The 14,161-nt window shown below is 48.3% G+C and overlaps 1 protein-coding gene across 3 annotated transcripts in view; it reads left to right on the top strand.

The window, feature by feature from the left end:
• Nucleotides 1–14,161, top strand: part of ADAMTS9 (ADAM metallopeptidase with thrombospondin type 1 motif 9) — an 86,687-nt gene that overhangs the window by 34,270 nt on the left and 38,256 nt on the right. For all 3 annotated transcript variants that reach the window (XR_014229188.1, XM_082321603.1, XM_082321604.1), the window contains 12 exons: nucleotides 2,431–2,597; nucleotides 2,706–2,835; nucleotides 3,414–3,540; nucleotides 5,297–5,507; nucleotides 6,282–6,446; nucleotides 7,615–7,779; nucleotides 8,649–8,768; nucleotides 10,545–10,649; nucleotides 10,795–10,962; nucleotides 11,163–11,447; nucleotides 12,099–12,260; nucleotides 12,867–13,043. Coding sequence is in view for 2 of the 3 variants with exons in the window: in XM_082321603.1 (XP_082177729.1) it covers nucleotides 2,431–2,597; nucleotides 2,706–2,835; nucleotides 3,414–3,540; nucleotides 5,297–5,507; nucleotides 6,282–6,446; nucleotides 7,615–7,779; nucleotides 8,649–8,768; nucleotides 10,545–10,649; nucleotides 10,795–10,962; nucleotides 11,163–11,447; nucleotides 12,099–12,260; nucleotides 12,867–13,043 (1,982 nt within the window). In the remaining variant the exon portion in view is untranslated. The remainder of the gene's footprint in view (nucleotides 1–2,430; nucleotides 2,598–2,705; nucleotides 2,836–3,413; nucleotides 3,541–5,296; nucleotides 5,508–6,281; nucleotides 6,447–7,614; nucleotides 7,780–8,648; nucleotides 8,769–10,544; nucleotides 10,650–10,794; nucleotides 10,963–11,162; nucleotides 11,448–12,098; nucleotides 12,261–12,866; nucleotides 13,044–14,161) is intronic.

The following is a 14,161-nucleotide window of genomic DNA, read 5'->3' as shown; positions in this document are numbered from 1 at the left end:
TCTCCTGTCACCGTGCCTTGGCTGGAGAATAAATATGCCATACCCTGAAAGACGTGTGTACAAACAAATCCAAAGAGAAATTATTTTCTATTCCTCTGAGGATAATAATTCTGATTTCACTTAGACTGAACCCTTCTTGTCCCTGTCTGACAGTGACATGTAACTGTGAAGAAATACCCTGCACCAAAGATGTTGGTTTGATTTAAACCTAACAATAACTTGGCCTTTGGCTGTTGGACATTCATAGTCACTGTTTTCTCTAATCTGTGGGCATGTCTCTAGAGGCAAACGAAAATGCTTGTGGTGCTGTGTTAGACCAGCCTGCTGTGCGCGCATATGCTTTTAGCATGGCCGTGCGTGTCTCTTCCACCATTCTGATCAGTGCTTCACCCCACAGAGAGTTCTGTTTGGGTTCAATAGCGGAGATAACACAAATGTGCATTGCGACTGATGTTACACCTGCCAGTCGAAGGCTGGTTTTGCCATTAAGTCCTGTTTGGGTCCCTCAGAGTCTGTTTGGGCCACTGGTGGAGCAGGAACTCGGGCTGTGGCCCCTTCCAGTCCCCAGCTGCTCTCCCGGCTCTGTTCCTCCTCTTTTGCGCGCCCCGTGCCTGGCACCGCCAGCCGCGCTCCGGTAGCATGGGGTCCCGTATTTACATCCCTGAGCAGGGCACTTCATCTTGTTTCATCTTGCAAAATCCCAGAGCTGTTGAGTGTTTTTGCAAAATATGGGGCTTAGCCTAAGTGCTCGCTGTAACTGGGTATGTTAAAAACAGGACTAGGCTGGTGGTTCCTAGCCCGTTGAAGGTAAAGGAACTCACTTGAGAAACAAGTAGAGGAAACTGTCGTGCACCAAAGGGAAATGGTGCTGACAGCTTTGGCTGTCGCTCTGACATGCCATCCCTATGGCTGGACCCTTCATTCAGGCAAAAAGCTGAGCGGGTCCTCCCTGTCCTCATTCCCAGACTGGGGTCCTGCAAGGCTGCCTGTCCCTGCGCACACACGGCCGGTGGCTTACAGCCGCCTTGCATCGTTTCTGCGCGTTCACAGCAACGAATGAGATGGTGCAGCACGAGTGCACATCCAAACCAAGAAAACCTTACTGAGGAGTGATAGTTTTACACCCTGGGGGAGGAAGATACATTTCATCATTCATCTTTTCTAGAAAAACAGTCCTCCCTGTGTTGTGCCTATTCAAACTGCTTCACCCCAGAAGGAGCCCCAAAGAACTTCTCAGCTCTTCTTGGAGGGCCTTTAATCTTGGGAAGCAATGAAGTCAAGTCGTCTTTAATGTTGCTTTAATATTGCTGGGAAAGCATCTCTTCACATTAGGCCTGACTAGAAGCAAATGAGAAGTGTGCATGTGTCCACTTATTTTGCAGCTCACTGAGTGTGAAATCTTGGGCCCTCAGTACTGTGAACCTTGTAGTTGCTTAACAATTTAGGAGGAATTTGATGTTGTCATCAAGTCCAAGGCAGGTACCTACTGTTGTAGGAGATACAGTAAATGGGAAGGAATCCTTTAATGAGTTTTACTACTGCTTAATAACATTAAAGCCTCCAAAGTGTGGAATTTGGTTGAGTATAGCGTCTGCTTTGTGAGTTTTTCTCCATCTGTGTCTGTTTGCTACCGAGCAGTGTTTTGCTTCATTATCTCTCCTCATTCGGTGTAAAAACCTTCCCTTTGGTGTTTTGGTGTTAAGTTTAGATTTTTCAGTACGGAGGCTTTGTAGTAATGTAGCTGTGATGGGTGAAATGGTGGGGAAACTAACTTAGGAAATTAGCTACATAATCGCATTAGTGTGAAGTTGTGCAGCAGACTGCTGTTTTCAGGAAACTGTTCCTTTTATAAAGCATTTAGGCTTTAAGCCTTCAGTGCTTTCACATACCTTAAGATTTGGAATAATAAAAAGTATGGGGGGAGGAGGGAGAGGGAGAGAGGGGGAGATACTGACCAAACTCCCTGTAATTATCTACTAGAAAATGACGTTTGGGCAATTAGGGTACATGCATTTACCCTAAGAACACACCTGGAAACAACAGGGAAGCCACCCTATCCGCCCGGCTAACAGAAAGATTTGGGCAGGATTATTTCTGCAGTATACGAGGGGATACAGACTGTGTGTTCTGTGTACAGCAGCCGGCCTGGCATGCCTTTTGGGTATCTCTCTGCCCTGGGTTCTGGGTGAACTATTTAGCAACAACTTCAGGCATTCAGCCTTCGTTTTAATGCGGCTCTCCGGTGGGAAAAGGAAAAGGCGCAATGTCTGTAAGAGCTCTGCTGCTCTCTGCATCCTTTCTGTTTGAGAGTGCCAGTGGGTTTTTCCTCCCACCCCAATGAAAAGCAGCACTGAGAGTGCATGACCTACGTTATTATGTACGTATGAGTTAATTCTGCGTCTTTAGTTCTTGTTTTTTGCACCTATGCAGCCTTATCTAACAGTCAAGGAGACTTTATATTAAATGGAGACTTTGTCGTCAGTATGTTTAAAAGGGAAATCAAAGTTGGGAATGCTGTGATCGAATACAGTGGATCGGATAATACTATTGAAAGGATTAATTCTACAGATCGGATTGAGCAAGAAATAACGCTTCAGGTGAAGTATATGTTGTGCGTGTGGAAAAGTCTGCCCAGCATTATTGGACTGAAAACAGTGGGCAGTGAAGTCTGTTGGTTTACTCTGCTTCATCTTTCTTCCTCTCAGGTTTTATCAGTGGGCAATTTGTACAATCCCGACGTTCGTTACACATTTAATATCCCCATTGAGGACAAACCTCAGCAGTTTTACTGGAATGCATATGGCCCGTGGCAGCCCTGCAGTAAGCTCTGCCAAGGTGGGTGCTTGGGAAGGCTTAGTTTTGCCCTGGATTCGTCTGGGATCTGGGCAGTGTTGTCAAATCCCTCTCCATTTGGTTTCTTTGAGATGCTGACGTTATGGGCGATTGTTTCCCCGGGCTGTAGTAGTAGATAACATCGTATGAGGTGTAGCACTGCTCTGCTGCTTCTCAGTTTCAGAGCAGGGCATCTTTACAGCCCCTCGGAGCCAGGTAAGCCTCGCAACCTGGTTTGCAGGTGAGGAAGCTCAAGCGCAGAAAAGGTTACGTGGCATTCCCTAAGGCTGCAAAAGGTATCGGTGTCTGGTTTTGGGTCTGACATCCAGTCGTTCCCACCTGTGAAACACGCAGAGCCCGTCCTTGCCTGCGTGCTGCAGCTCTCGGCCTGTGTCCATCTCGTCTGCGTTAAACCCCTTCTGCTCTTCTTAGAGAGTCTTAACGCCCTCCCTGTTTCTAAAAAAGATTTAAAAGCATAATTAAATGTCTCTTAATTGCTACTAAAAAAGGAGTAAGAGAAATAACCGATTTGATCGCTTTCCTGTGTGACTCAAACAACACATTTTTTTTTTTCTGTGTAGGAGAACGAAAAAGGAAACCTGTGTGTACGAGAGAGTCGGATCAGCTCACGGTGTCGGACCAAAGATGTGATCGACTTCCCCAGCCTGACCCCATCACTGAGCCTTGTAGCACAGAATGCGAATTAAGGTGCACTCTACTCAGCAGTGTATATACATTACATCGTATATTTATTTTTTGCTACTTTTTCCTTTCACCACTCACCATAATTCCTTTTCTCACCAGACTGTATTAGATTTAAAAAAAGAGAAGGATTAGCAGTTGCCTCTTTGTGAACCAAGAGGGATTGGCATGCAGCAGCTGTGTTTTGAGAGACACTTTTCTACGTTTTCACATTTCTCTTGTTGGATTAAATTAGTGCTAACTATAAAAAAAAGTTCACCTAATGTTGAAAAATCTCCCTGTGCAATACAGTGGCTGAAATTTGCATCTGCCTGGATCAGAAATGCTCAGCACTATCCTACAAACGGCCTACAAAGAAGGAAAAGCATAGGCTCAAAGCAAAGGAGTAACTAAGACTTGGATTTATCATCATTTGCTTAAAGCGAAGAATAGGCTTAAGTATAGAGCGGGTTTGAGGCTGTCCCCAGACAACTCCTGGCAAGCTGGATTTGATGGAGCATGGCTTAAATCATTACAACCCATTTTCCTTTAAAAAGCAATCTGTTTTCCTTTCTGGAGCTTAAATATGGTAGCATTAAACGGCTGCTGGTGAAGCAATTCAGATGGCCGTGCTTCCCGAGGGGTTTCTCTGGCTGTGTTAAACCCAGGGCTGTATAGGGGCTATGTAGGGGCTGCAGGTCGGGTTGTCGAGGTAACAGCTGTTGCCATTGCAACAGGTTGGAAACTTGAGAAGGGCAAAAGCAGGAGTTTGAAAAGCAGGCAGGGATGTGAGGGCTCCCGCCATTCAGGAGCTATTGATTCCAAATCCCCTTGATCTTATTCTTCTCCTAGCTGTGCTGAAGTTTGCTTTCTCGGCTTAGGAGCGGGGCTCTGTGCTCTCCGCACAGGCACTTGTAACAGCCCGGGGGTCTCCAGGACCCGCAGGGGACATCGCTGCCTCCGTCCCCGGGAGCCACCCCACGAGGCACGGGGGGCAATCAGCTCCTGTTGGCTCCAGGGTCTCCAATATCTCCCTGGATCGGGCCTTGTGTCCAGCATCTCTTGCCGGAGCTGGGGCTGATGTAAAACAGGACTGTATCCTCGGGGGGATCCTTGAGGGCCACCAGCACTGGCCCTTGCTGCCCATCTCAGGAAGAAGGCACCAGGGTGGGAGTCTGTCTGTCCAGAGGGAACACCCCTAATTCCCGCTGACACCCCTGGGGCTCGTGTGTCTTGGAGCAAGTCATTTGCTCACACTTCGGAGAGGTGAAACTGTTTCGCAGGTGTCCTGCCACGTGGAGTGCCTTGTCACACCTTTCAAGCCTGTGCGGATCATTTTCTGACGCTGTATTTTTCAGCTTTTCATTTTTAGAGGCCAAGGTGGCACTCCTGCAGGGGAACGTGGGGCAGAAAGCCTTCCAAGCACTGCTCCTTGCTTGGGCACGGACTCCCCCCGCTGCCTCGCGTGGTCCCGCAGGGTCACAGTGTGGCTTTGCTGCCCGTAAGAGGGACCTGGTGACAGTTCCTTCCCCGCAGGGAACAAGGCCAGGGTTAATTCCTTCATATTTTTGGAAGCCACAAAGCTTTGGGAAGTGCCGTAAACAGCCAAAACTTCCATTTCAACAGCCTATCTTCCCTATGTATGTCAAACACCCCTGAGCACGTTACCTGCAGAGTCCCACAGCTCTTTCCACCTCTTCTGGTCCTCTCCAAGGCAGGTGTCTTCATGCGGGGTCGTGGCTTTTTGCTGCACCAGGGCTGACATTTGCTCTTCTCGGCTCAGGTGGCACGTCGCAAGGAAGAGCGAGTGCACGGCCCAGTGTGGGCTGGGGTACCGCACCCTGGAGATCTACTGCTCCAAGTACAACAGGCTGGAGGGGAAGATAGAGAAGGTCGACGACCGCTTCTGCAACAGTCAACCCAAGCCGAGCACGAGGGAGAAGTGCACTGGAGACTGTAATGTGGGAGGGTGGCGGTACTCGGCCTGGACTGAGGTAAGGGATGCTCAGCAATATGACAGACACTGTCTTCTCCTCGCATGGGGCTTTCAGGCTGTTTAGGTTGCATAGAGCGTATAAAAGTTGGCCACAGTGATTCTGCTTCCATTGCTTCATTGCTTTTTCTGGAGGACACTGTAGTCAGATCAGCCTGGTACTCCTCATTTTCCACTGCAATGAATTTACACTTTTAAGCATCCCAAGATCTGTCTTCTTTAGGCTGAGCTCTGCTGGCTGTCTTCTCCCATCACAACCCGCCCCACTGGCAGGAGCCAGGAGGACATGTTACTGTCAGTGGAGGACTTCTGAAATTTGTTTCCTTTACACTTTTTAGCAGAATACTTTTCCATGGCCAAGAATATTCCTGAATGCAGACCTAGCACTGAAAGAATGACGAGCCTGGGCCTTTCCAGGGAGGGCACGGTGTAGGGGGGCTGCCTGGTTAGAGAGATTTAATCTCTCCTAAAATGAGAACAAGCAACAGCCATTTTTGAGAACTGAAATGCAACACTTGTAAAAGTAATAATGGGGTTATAACCTGAAATGAATTTGTGAAACTCATTGCCGTGAGATTTTATTAAGCTTAGCGAGATTGGATTTTTAAAGGAATATATAAAGTAACAGCCTGTTATTTAAAGCACAAATTGTTCTTCCGGAGGTTTTCTGCAGTCTCTTCACAGTCCTGACTGCAAGGAGGGAGAAGGCAATAAATGGGCTCTCTGCCTGTAATAGAGTGGCAGAAAGTATTTACGCAGTGTCTCTCCTTCCCAGTGCTCCAAGAGCTGCGGCGGGGGAACGCGGCGGCGGCGAGCCATGTGCGTGAACACCTACAACGACATCCTGGACGACAGCAAGTGCAGTCAGCAGGAGAAGCTGACGGTGCAGCGATGCAGCGACTTCTTGTGCCCCCAGTGGAAAACTGGCGACTGGTCGGAGGTAGGTGCTGGTCACCACGGTGGGCTTACCCCGCTGGTCGCCCTCCTTGAGGGGCTGGTGCCTGCAAAGAGATCTCCCTGTCCCTGCTCATCCCTCGGGTTTTGTTTGCGTAGCCTGGCAGTGCTGTGCCGCGGGGTGTGGTGGCACTGTGCCTGCTGCAGGAGGTCTCCCCAAGCCTGTGCACAGGGAGGCTAGAGACAGGCAGGAAAGTCACTGGCCTCGTCGCCACTGGTCAAGTGGCCGATCCTCTGCAGAGCCACAAGAGGTTAATTCCTCTCCAATCCTGCAGTAATTTCTCCTCAGTTTTTCCACGGTTCCTCTGCAGCTTTGGGAAGAAAAATACCTTCTGCCCTCATTTTCCCTTGAGATTGTCCTCATGAGCCCCAGCAGCTCTGGCTGTCGCTGGAGGGCAGGATTTCACGCTACTAATATCTTGCTCAGCCCTCTCCCTGCTGTTTATTACCATTACCTCTTCCACTGCTGCTGGTGTCCTTCGCAATGCAACAAAACCCTATTTTGGTTGCCAGCAGGACCAGGGATGCTGAAGAACAGTTTCCAAAGGCTGCTTGTCACCTTTGTGGCCAAATAGCTCTCGTTTCTGTGAATCACTTTCTTTTAGAAAATAACGATAGCAATTAAATAGGAACAGGGATTGTTCTCTGCAAAATATCTGTCTTCTGGGTCAAGCTGCTGCCAGCCCAAGCCATGCCGGGGCAGTGGAAGAGGCACTTACAGCCCACGGGAGCCAAGACCCTTATTGCACACACTCAGAGCCAAGCAAGTTTTTCTGCAAGCCTTTGGCACCCCATTGTGCACAGCTAAAGCCCCGTCGGGCAGCGCTGTGGCTTTGCCCTACATCTCACAGCTGCTGGAAGCAAAGAGCCTTTGTGGTCTTGCTTTGCCCCTGCTGAAGGGTCCCAGCCTGGCTGTGCTCTCCACACTCCAGCCTCTGCTCTGGACCAGTTCCTGAGGGCAGTTCCCATCTCATTGCAAGACACGCGTGTGCTTTCCAGTGTATGTGGTCATTAGCTAAATAGCTGCTTCTGGGCACCAGTTTTTAACCGGTGATTCGCAGCGGGTCTCCAGGTTTCTTTTTCAGCGCCGGGGCAGGTGCTGAGCTGGCAGCGCATCCCCGGCACTGCCTGAGCTTGCGCTTTACTCCTTGCAGTGCCTGGTCACCTGTGGAAAAGGGCATAAACACCGCCAGACCTGGTGCCAGTTTGGAGAAGATCGATTAAACGACAGGTTTTGCGATCCTGAAACGAAGCCGGAGTCAGTGCAGACATGCCAGCAGCAAGAGTGTGCTTCGTGGCAAGTGGGGCCATGGGGCCAGGTACTGCAGAGCCGTCACAGGGCTCCCGGCCAGTGGGGCCTGGGTGCTGGTGGCCGAGGCTGAGCGCTACCCTTTCATCCAGATTCAGCAGCATAACTGTGTTAATTGATTTGCACACCAAAGCAGCCCTCTGTTCGCTTGGGTTCAGTGGATGGGCAGCAGTAACAGTACCTGCCCTTTGTGCTAAATTTAATCTGTGTCATACTAAATTGGCCATGATTTTCAAAAAAGGGGTTTCCAAGGTTACACTCCTAAATCCATATTTAGGCACATAAATACATGGCCTAATTTTCAAAGAAAAGCTGCTCCCATTGCATAGCTTTTGTTGCTTTTAATGTTTTCCAGTTTCTGGGTTGGTAAGGGTTTTTTTTCTGTTAAAATACAAGTTGCTCATTTCTCCCGGAGCATTCTGGCATCTCCTTTTCCACAAAGCTGTTAGCTCTTGACTTAAAAAACAGGCAACAAACCCAGACCAGTTGTCCCAGTCAGACTTATTTCCCATCAGCAAAATTATTCATTAGCCGCTTGTGCTACCATGGGGCTGAACAACTACTTTTAAAAGAGGATATAATGCAAGTTCTACCAAACTATGATTTACTGTGTGCAGCAAAGTAAGTCATTTAAATGCTCGCACCTTCATTCCCAAGGAAGCAAGTGAAGCATGCGAGGCACTGGTGGGCGCAGTGAATTAAAACTGTGACCTAATTTAAAGCTGAAATGCATGAAGTGGAGAGAAACCAGAAGGGAAGCTGGGTTTTATTTTTGCTGCTCATGCTGCGTGCCTAAACACAGGCTGGACTGATTAATACTTTCTAACCGAAGCAACTACTCAGACCCAGCACTTCTCTCTCCTGTCTGTCCTCTCCCAGTGCACGATGACCTGTGGCCAAGGCTACCAGATGAGAGCGGTGAAGTGTGTCGTGGGCACCTACGTGTCCGTGGTGGATGATAATGAATGTAATGCTGCAACCAGGCCAACAGATATCCAGGTAAATCCTGCTGTCCTGTCTCCATCTTTTGCTAGCGTGTGTATAGAGGCATCCAGGCTGCAGTTTTGGGGGATGTCTTGCTGCAGCAAAGGCTTGCCCTGAACGTCAGCCCATGCAGAGCAGTATCTTGGTCTGCTATATGGCTGTTGGAGAGGTGCAGCACAGCATCCCGTTTTGGTAGAGGTGGGACAGAGAAGCTGTATTTGGGAAGTTCCCATCCAGACCCTCTCCATGTGGTTAACCTTTTGCTCTGAAGCACCAGATTGCCAAAAAGGCAATGGACAGCTCGTTATGAGGACATCAAGACTTCATGGGGTAAAGATTACCTTTGCTTATGGTTCATATCCATGGAGCTCTAGTCATAGGGTGGGATGTGTGAGGGGCTGTCCAGATTCAGAGCTAAAGCTGGTCTCTAAGAGTTCGTGAGCTCAAGAGGTGACAGTAGATGAATATGGGAAGACAACCAGAGAGTAGAAGGGTACACCTCCTTTGGCTTGCATGGGGTCTGGGATGCCTGGCTGCAGTCTGGGCTCACTTGGCTGCAAGGACCGCTGCTGTGTGGTACTAATGACGACCAGGGGCCATCATTTCTTGTCTGCTGCACGTGACAATGTAGTGTATGTGCCAGCTACAATTGCAGATGCATCCCCCCTGGCCGGATAAATTGAGAAGCATTACGCACCCCTTGCAAATTTGCTGAAGAGGCTTTCCGTGCTGTGTTCGCTGGTGCTTGGAAGCAAACATGTAAATTCCCATTTCAAGCAGAGGATGTGTCCATGGTGTCTGAAGGAGTTGAATAAAGCAGAACGTTACCATCTATCTGTCATCTAGGGAAGCTGTAGTGCTGGTGCCCTGGCCAGCTTCAGTCCTGCATGACTTCACAGAGTTTAACTAAGGCCACAACATTTAGGAAAGGGCTGTTTTTCCCATGTATGGAGACCAATTGCACTGCAGTCAAGGGGTAGCAAACCCGCTTGTCATCAGCCATCGCTTGGCACGCACATCTCCAGTGTAAGTAAAATCACAGCAATGCGGAAATCATTTATGCCATTTGTCAAGAGCCGCTCTCTCCCTTGCAGTGACGATCAGTATTAATTTCCTTTTTGGCAATGACTACTCGTAGACTCATGGAGTAAAGTCATGGCTATTCATCATTTCTGTTGCCAGACTTCCCAGGAGGTCCAGACAGGACCAGAGCCCTCCTATTGGGCACCGTACCAAGACTGAGCAGAATGACATGCCTGTCCCCAAAACCGTGCATGCTTAGTGTGTAGCGAAGATCAGTACGTGGATATAGGTGGTCTGGTGGGCTGCAGAGAATCAAAAGGCTGCAATCAGCTCAGCAGCATAACCTTTATTAAGTGGGCTGCAGGTCTCACGCTGAAGGAAGGGAGCTTTGAAGGGAGATAAAGTTGCTGCTTTGCAGATGTGTGTTCATACCAGAACTTGCTTAATGAACTTTTATCTTTTGCCTCAAAAACATCTGGTTTTAATGCATGGAGGTGGCACATGGTTATAGGGATTCCTATTGTAGAATTCCGAAGAAGTCAAAAATCCACCGAGGTTCTGCATATGAAGCCCTTGGGGTATTGATACCAAATTTTGCTGATTCACCAAGAGGACGCAAGGAGAAAGCCTGCCAACACACAAGCATGCAGGTCACAGATTTTCAAGATGTTGTGTGTTGTTGATAATTACATTGGAGAGGAGGTGGTTTAACTGAAACATCTGCAAATTCTTTATTTCCCTCTTTTCCCTCATGTATTTCATGTACAGGACTGTGAAATAGCAGCATGTCCTCCCCATCCAAATAGTCCCGAAGCTAAGAGATCCGTATCAGGCATTCACAGGACACAGTGGAGATTTGGATCCTGGACACCAGTAAGCATTTATCATAATAGTTTCAGGATTATTTTACAGTACACAGTGTGATACTTTTAAGTGCATTTGACCAACTTTTCATTCCAAAGCCCTTGTAATATCTATCAGGAAACTTTCTGGTGGAATGCTTGTTGCTCTTCCGTAGTGCTCCGCAACATGCGGGAAGGGTACCCGGATGAGGTACGTCAGCTGTCGAGATGACCAGGGCTCGGTGGCCGACGAGTCAGCTTGTTTCCACCTCCCGAAGCCGTCAGCCACAGAAATGTGCACCGTGACGCCGTGCGGGCAGTGGAAGGCCTTGGAGTGGAGCTCTGTAAGCATCACGCTGTCTGTTGCAGGAGAGCCTTATAGACGTCATTGCTGGAAACGTGTTTCATTAATCTGTGACGCTTGCCCTTTTATAACTGGGAAGATTAAGGTTTCCTGCTGTTCATTATTAGCAATAGCTGTCTGTCTCATTTCATTTTCAAAGCTGGAAATGTGACTGTCTCTCCTTTTCCCACTGTAATGCAGTGCTCGGTGACTTGTGGTCAAGGTAAGGCAACGCGACAAGTGGTCTGCATCAATTACAGTGACCAGCTGGTGGATAGGAGTGAGTGCGATCCAGACGACCTCCCTGCCACCGAGCAAGACTGCTCCATGTCTCCTTGTCATCCAAACAGCCATGACTACGGCAGGCCCATCCACCCTTTCCTCTATCCGGATAATCGCCTGAAACTGCACCCCGGAGGCAGCCCAAACCGAAACCGTGCACATATACCAGGAGGCAATCAGTGGAGGATTGGCCCCTGGGGTGCTGTAAGTGCCATGATTTTCTTATTTCTGTTTGGTTTTTGGTTTCCCCGCCCTGGGCTAATCCAGGCTTTTCTTAACATCACCACACAGGGAAAAGAGGGACCCTTCTCCCCACTTTCTGCTCTCTGCTCACATGAACAAGTGTTACAGTAGGGTGCAGGCATCACTTCTCAGCCTCTCACACCTCCTACCTCCGAGGGCCTTCAGGCAGAAAGCTGATGGCATCATTTTCCATGAGGCAAAGGCCAACCTCTGCTTCTAGGCTGTCTCCTGGGACATTTACAGCTGTGCAGGGCTGTTGCCAAAGCACAGTAGAGCCTTAAAGCCAGCTCCTCTCACCCCATCCAATTTGCAGTGCTTTATCACGGAAGTCCCTGAAGGGAATTAAGCAGAAACGGGATGTCAAACACTGCATTAAAGGCAGTGGGGATTACTCACCTGCTTAAAACTAGGCTCGTGTTTATTTTCTTTGCTTAGTCAGCACCTAAGTCATCGCACTGCTATTAGTAATAGCTGGGTTTTGAAGTTAATAATGCCTGTTAGCTGTATTACATTTCTAGCGGTGCATTCCCACAGTGCAAGGCACTGGAAGGGAGCTGGGAATGCAAAATTATTCCTGGACTCGATGAAGCTGTGGGCAATTGTGTCTTCCAGTGCTCTAGCACGTGTGCGGGAGGGTTCCAGCGGCGGGTCGTGGTGTGCCAGGATGAAAACGGATACACCGCAAATAACTGCGATGAAAAAAGCAAACCCATGGAGCAGAGATCGTGCGAATCTGGCCCCTGTCCTCAGTGGGTTTATGGCAACTGGGGAGAGGTGAGTGCACCATTCATCTTGGGCTCCCTGTGCAGGAGAAGGCTTTCATTAGTGGGTGGCTGAAAAATGGGAGAAGAGAGGATATTGTGGTGACGTTTATTAGAAAGATTGGAGCATGAAAGGCAGCCTCTGATAAATGAGTGAACCCTAGCAACTGCTCAGTGGTGTTTTCCTTTCCATTTCTCATGGGAAAATTTTCTTCCCAGACAAAAGCGAATTCTACAAAAATTGAGAAAATTTTTTTTTTTTTTTTTTTTTCTTTTTAAGAGAAGTCTAGTTTACGTGAAGGCCTTTTTTCTTAATAGAAACACTGCTCTCTTCTGAAAATTTGTCTGAGAGGAGCAATTAGAGATGTTAACCTCCAGTATCACGTTGGGTCTGGCCGTATCGTTGTGGAGCAGCGTGAACGGCTTTGGGAAGAGAGGAGCTGAAGCAGCTGATGCCTCATCTGAGGCTCATACAGCATTCGGGGGGATCTGGCTGGAGTGGGTTGGTTGGGAACAGAAACAGCCATCAGGTCTTGAGAGGTGCTAGCGCTTCGAGCGACCGCTCGGCAGTATTTTTGCTGCCCAGACGGTGATTGCTCTGTCCTCTGCTGACTTCCAGTGCACAAAGCCGTGTGGGGCAGGGACAAGAACACGGCTGGTGGTGTGCCAGCGCCCGAACGGAGAAAGGTTTACGGATCTGAGCTGTGAAATCCTTGACAAGCCACCGGACAGAGAGCAGTGCAATGTGCAGGACTGTCCTAGAGATGCTGCCTGGAGTGCTGGTCCTTGGAGCTCGGTACGACCATAAACTCTTTCTCTTTGTGAACCCTTTCGTGGATATCCCGTAACAACAGATTTAATGTGCTTCAAACCAAGGTGCTAATGCTTCATGTCTTAAAACTGCACTTAAAGAGGATTATTGACAATATATTCAGAATAACACCTGTTCAGGAAGGGCTTACATTAGGGGAGCTCGAGTCCTTTAATTTAAAAGGCACTTTCTGCTAAGTAGCCACCTTTGTCCGTTTTATTACACACTGCGAGCGCTGTGCATTGTGAGTCTTGGTTCTGACTGAGTTCTTTGCATATGGATTTAAACCTGACGTTTCAGCAGTACATTTCCATTGAAGTTAAAATTGTTCTGATATTTAATGGTAATACTGCACTGTGCACCTACTGGTTTACCAGTCGCGTGTTCTCCGCCAAAAGCAAGATGACAGAGGAAAATGTGTACTAAATTGCATCAACTCCCGAGCATGTACAAGTGTGTATAGATGTGTGTGCGTGTCCCCACCTGCCCCCACACACAGCTATATAGAAACACGTGTGCATTCACACCCGTGCTCTATTTCTGTTCCCGTGTATATATAATATGAGTGTGATATACTGTGCAAAGGCACCCGTAAGCTGTTCTCGTGCATCTCTCTGGTTCTGGAGAGTTATTGTCTGGCCTGATCTCCAGCTGCTGCTCTAGATATCATTAAGTCAGCAAGGGATCAGCAAGGTGGTGGAAGGCTTAAAACCCTGGGAATTTTCTAATAACAAAACAGTGTTTGGAGCAGAAGTGTCTTACGCTGCTCCTTTGCCGCTGGAGGAGTCTGCTACAGAGATGCTCTTGTGAGGGCAGAGCAGCCCTGAACCAGGGGGCTGGGATGCTATTTTGGGTCCCACAGATTTGAAATTCTCTTCTGGGCCGCTTCTGGCATGCTGGAAACCACGGACCTGCTGGTTTTGGAGTGGCCTTCAAACAAATGTCGACCTTTATTGTGTATTTTGCTATAAAAGCATTTGAAGAAGATTTTTAAAAAAAAAAAAATTAATTTGATTCAAAAGCACTTTATAGGAAAAGAAAAAAAGAGGCCTGTTTGTAATGTATTGGACTTTCTTAATTGTCTTGGTTTGAAAAGTCATCTT

The sequence above is a fragment of the Platalea leucorodia genome (genome assembly GCF_965183815.1).
Source record: "Platalea leucorodia genome assembly, chromosome: 9".
Classification (NCBI taxonomy): domain Eukaryota; kingdom Metazoa; phylum Chordata; class Aves; order Pelecaniformes; family Threskiornithidae; genus Platalea; species Platalea leucorodia.
This window is presented reverse-complemented; position numbering and strand designations above follow the sequence as displayed.